The sequence below is a fragment of the Molothrus aeneus genome, chromosome 6 (assembly GCF_037042795.1).
Source record: "Molothrus aeneus isolate 106 chromosome 6, BPBGC_Maene_1.0, whole genome shotgun sequence".
Taxonomy (NCBI): domain Eukaryota; kingdom Metazoa; phylum Chordata; class Aves; order Passeriformes; family Icteridae; genus Molothrus; species Molothrus aeneus.
In genome coordinates, this window is record NC_089651.1 from 55,868,421 (window position 1) to 55,872,909 (window position 4,489).

Sequence of the window (4,489 nt, forward strand, 5' to 3'; positions counted from 1 at the left end):
AGCCCCCCGCCCAGGCTGATGCCTTTGGCAACCCACGGGAAAACACGCACCCTCCCAGAAATCCCCCACGGGCGTGCACACGCTCCTTCCCTCCCTCGCTCGGGAGCCGCGGGCGAGCAGCGCGGGCAGTGCCGCCCCTGCGCCGCGCCCACCGCAGCGCCGAGGCCGCGCTCAGGGCCGCGCTCGCGTTTCCCGGGAGAAGCCCATCCCTGCTCGTCCCTGCCCGGCCCGGCGGGGCCCGGCCCGCCCGGCAGGAAGCGCGGGGGGGCAGCGCCCACCCCATCCGCCGGGCGGGCAGCGGGGGCGGGCGGTGGCGGCGCTTCCGCGGGTAAGCGGCTGCGCGGGCGCGGGGGAGCCGCGGGGCCGGGCCGGGAGGGAAGGAGGGCGCTGGGCCCGCGCCACGGGCAGGCTGCGCTCGCCGCCTCCCGATGAGCGTCGTGTTTCTCTCTCGCCCCCCCCCCCCCCAATAATTTTCTGCGGAAACAATAGCAAATATCAGCGTTTATTTGCGCAGGGGCCGCTGGCGGGGCGGGGCGGGGCGAGGGCGGCTCAGCCCGCACAATGGGGGCTTTGTTGGGCGCACAGGGCTCCTCTGTGCCGCAGCCGCCGGGCTCAGCCCCGCTCCCCCGTGCCTCCGCCGCGGCTCCGGGGCAGCAGAAAGCACCGTCAGATCGCAGGGAAAACGCCAGCCAGGTTTAAAGTTAGCGCTGACACCCCGCAGAGCGTGGTTAATCAGCGGGAGAAGCGTCTCTGAGTGTAGCAGGCAGATGGGAAAGTCCCCGAGAGGTCTTGAGCTCACTGGTCGTGGGTTTGAGCATCAGCGGTGGTATCGGAAGGAGAAACTGTTAAATTGGGGTGCAGGGACTATCTGGAGGAGGGAAGAGGCTCCATGCCAGGCGTCCATCTCGTTTCGGTGGTGAGAAGTCAACATGTGAGCCTTTGGGAGCTCTCCGATTTCTTAATGAGATGAACATCTTGTTCCCTTGCTCCCAGGCACACCATGGATACCACCGGCCACAGCGTCCTCCTCCTCCAGCAGCTGAACATGCAGCGGGAGTTTGGCTTTCTGTGTGACTGCACAGTTGCCATTGGAGATGTTTACTTCAAAGCCCACAGAGCGGTGCTCGCTGCTTTTTCAAACTATTTTAAGATGATATTTATTCATCAGACGAGGTAAGAACACACAGCTCTCCTCCTATCCTTTTACCACCCTCAGCATTCTGCTTTTTCTTCTTTCTAAAGGTATAAAAGTCTAAGAGAGTATAAATAGGGACGTTAGGTGGCCTGAGATTATTTTCCTAACCCAGCACAGGCCTTGGCTCTCTAAACAATCCCAGACCAGAAAGCACTGCCCTTTAAAACCATTTTCTTAGTCAGCATATGGCAACATCAGACCCTGCATTTTGGAGATGAGGCATTTGTGTGACCGGATAAATAAAGCATATAAGTACCACCATGTTCCTGCAGTGAGAGGCTTGCAGATTTGGAATCCAGGGATATCCTGGTACCTCCTGCCCCTGTGAAATATGTCCAGTACTTTGCCTTAGGTAGTAGTCAAGCTTGCTGGTTGAGACTCATTTCTGGCAGGATCCACAGGCTTGAAACAATCAAGAAGCTGTGGCCTTATCACAGTGCTGTGCTTCAGACTCTTGGAGATAAGGGCCGAGACTGAGATCATCAATTCATTTCAAGCTGTTGTTCACATGCTTCTCCTGGCCAGGTCAGGAGTGGTTCTGCAGGTATAACAAGAGCAGTGCCAAGGTCTGGCCTCTGACCTGGGGCTGGCTGTTTGTGATGGATTAAATGTTCTTCATTCCCCTTCCTTTCTGAGGGTCGTGGCCTCCAGCACCTCTGCAAGATAATCTTTAGGATCAGCTGCATCGCCCCTTGGCTGGAAGTGAGATGAGTTAACTGCCCTTCCCTGTGGATGTTGTTTGCTGACACTTAAGTACAATACTCATAAAGATTACACAGTACTGGCAGCTGAGCTTATTACTCAGATAGATGGAGTGGCACACACTGGTGATGCACAGCTTGCATGGCATTGCTGCGGTGCCGTGTGGCTGCAGCTGACTCTGCATAGGAGGGATGGGGTGGCCAGGGCTGGTCACTTGCACCAGCCTCAGCTGCAGTTGTGCACGTGGCCTTCAGAATCACAGGGATAAACGCAGACTCAGGCACTTGGCTTTGCAAACAAAGCTTCTGCACTTCTGCAGGGTTTGGCAGGGAGTGCTGCTTGTAAAAGCGCTCTCACAGCAAATGGGCAGGTAATGGATCAGGATTTGGATCCCTATATGTACTTAATCATCTGTTTTGTTTCAGCGAGTGCATAAAAATTCAGCCTACAGACATCCAGCCTGACATATTTAGTTACTTGTTACATATCATGTACACTGGGAAAGGGCCAAAGCAGACTGTCAGCCAGAGCCGGCTGGAGGAGGGCATCCGCTTTCTGCACGCAGACCACCTGTCCCACATCGCCATCGAGATGAACCAGGCCTTCTCCCCAGAGCCTGTCCAGTCCTCCAACTTGTACGGGATCCAGATCTCCACGGCACACAAGCTGGCAAAGGAGCGCCTGGGAGCGAAGGAGAGCCTGCCCAAGGCGGGCAGGTCTGCGGCCCAGGGCGATCCCCCCCAGCTGCAGCTGTCCCTGGCCATCGGCCTGGACGAGGGTCCCCTGGACCAGCAGCCCGCCCGCCCCCCGGCCCAGCCCGCGGCTCTGGCCAAGCCGCCCGAGGAGCGCCCGAAGCTCTCGGTTTCCATAAAGCAAGAGCGGTGTGACTCGGAGCCCGTGGTGTCCCAGAGCTGCACCCCTCCTTCTCCGGGGGTAGCGAGCCCCATCCTGGCCAAGGGTGGCCTCAAGGTGCACCTGTGCCACTACTGCGGGGAGCGCTTCGACTCGCGCGAGGGGCTGCGGCAGCACCTGCACACCCACGTCTCGGGCTCGCTGCCCTTCGGAGTGCCCGCCTCCATCCTGGAGAGCGGCGACCTGGGCGAGGTGCAGCCCCTGGCTGAGGACAGGGAGCCCGGGGATGGCCATCGCCTCGGCGCCTTCCTCCTCAAGGAGGATGAGCATCAGCTGGAGCATCCGAGCTGCAGCGAGCTGGAGCCTCTGCAGATCGGGCAGCTCTCCCTCATCTCCAAGGACCACGAGCCGGTGGAGTTGAACTGTAACTTTTCTTTCTCGAGGAAGAGAAAGATCAGCTGCACCGTCTGCGGCCGCGCGTTCTTCCGGAAGAGCCAGCTGCTGGAGCACATGTACACGCACCGAGGGAAGCAGCACAAGTACGGCCGCTGCCAGCGGCTGGAGAGCCCCAGCACCCCCAGGTTTCACCCCTACTGTGACAGTGAGAGTGTGGGAAAGAGCTCCAGTTTGTCCCAAGAGCACTTGGATGAATGTATACTGGAGTCAGACCTCATCCAAGAAAGCGTCGATACGATCCTGGTCGAGTAATTCTCCCCCTTCAGATCTGAAATTGGATGTTTTGGCATTCTCCACCTAGGGAGTGGCTGCTCTGTGCAGCTGATTTTCTTGAGCCACCGTTCCCCTCACTGCTGAGATAACTGTGAAGGACTGTGTACTTTGACTTGTGCATTTGCTTTTTTTACTTCTCTAACTTTTAAACTCGAGTTAATTCCCATCTAAGTCCTTGGAAGCCTCCATGTAACTCAGTTATGCTTTTCCTGAATGTGAACTTACTCCTACTGTGCTTTACTGGAGTAAAGGCTGTATTGCTGGGTGTGAGGTTTAAACATTGTCTAGTACTCTGTGTGGTGCCTAGGACTGTTTGTATCCCATAGAATTGCTCTTCTGAAACCAGATGGATGGAAGTGTAGAGGGAAATACTTACTGTGTTTCCCAAACAGTTTGTTTTTAATGAAAATAAATATCTCAAGGAGATGAATCCTGAAGTTCATGTTGTTCATGTAACTGCAGTTAATAAATCTCTGCATAAATATTTGCAGGAGCCATAAGGCTGCTCTTTTCAAGGGAATTGGCAGTGTTGATGTAGGGGTGGCAACCTTCATTTTGACAAGCCCTGGAGTCCTCATCTGTCTTCTAAATTTACTTTTAAACTCTAGGGATTTGCATGTGTTTTTCCTCCTTCCTACTCCTCCCTCATTCACCACTACTGCATAAGCAAGGACAGATTTTGATGCTCCTCCAGGACCATGTTTCATTTTTGGACTGTCTTCTCTGCAGGGAGGAAGGAAAGCTGCAAAGGAGTGTTCTCTCTTCTTTGAGAGGAGACCTACCCTGGCTTAAGTCTTTACAGGATTAAATGCCAGACACGTATTTTCTGAGTGAAAATGATTTCTGACTTTATAAACAGCTTGGAGTAAACACATTTTTAAATATTACAATCTGTATATTTGCTCAGAGCAAATACACAGCGTGTTATTTTTTTCTCTGTTTGCAGAGCCAGTGTTAGATGATAACATGCAAGTTTTTTGCCTATCATATAATCATAGAATGGTTTGGTGT

The 4,489-nt window shown here is 54.6% G+C and overlaps 1 protein-coding gene across 2 annotated transcripts; it reads left to right on the plus strand.

Moving 5' to 3' along the window:
• The first annotated feature begins 220 nt into the window (after positions 1 to 220).
• ZBTB25 (zinc finger and BTB domain containing 25) lies at positions 221 to 3,908 on the plus strand. 2 transcript variants are annotated; one of them, XM_066552866.1, is made up of 3 exons: positions 221 to 328; positions 994 to 1,173; positions 2,323 to 3,908. In XM_066552866.1, the coding sequence occupies exons 2-3, from the start codon at positions 1,001 to 1,003 to the stop codon at positions 3,455 to 3,457; spliced, it is 1,308 nt and encodes a 435-aa protein (XP_066408963.1). In that variant the 5' UTR covers positions 221 to 328; positions 994 to 1,000; the 3' UTR covers positions 3,458 to 3,908. The 2 variants fall into 2 exon arrangements, with proteins under 2 accessions (XP_066408963.1, XP_066408962.1); XM_066552865.1 differs by lacking the exon at positions 221 to 328 and adding an exon at positions 455 to 916.
• Positions 3,909 to 4,489: the final 581 nt, after the last annotated feature.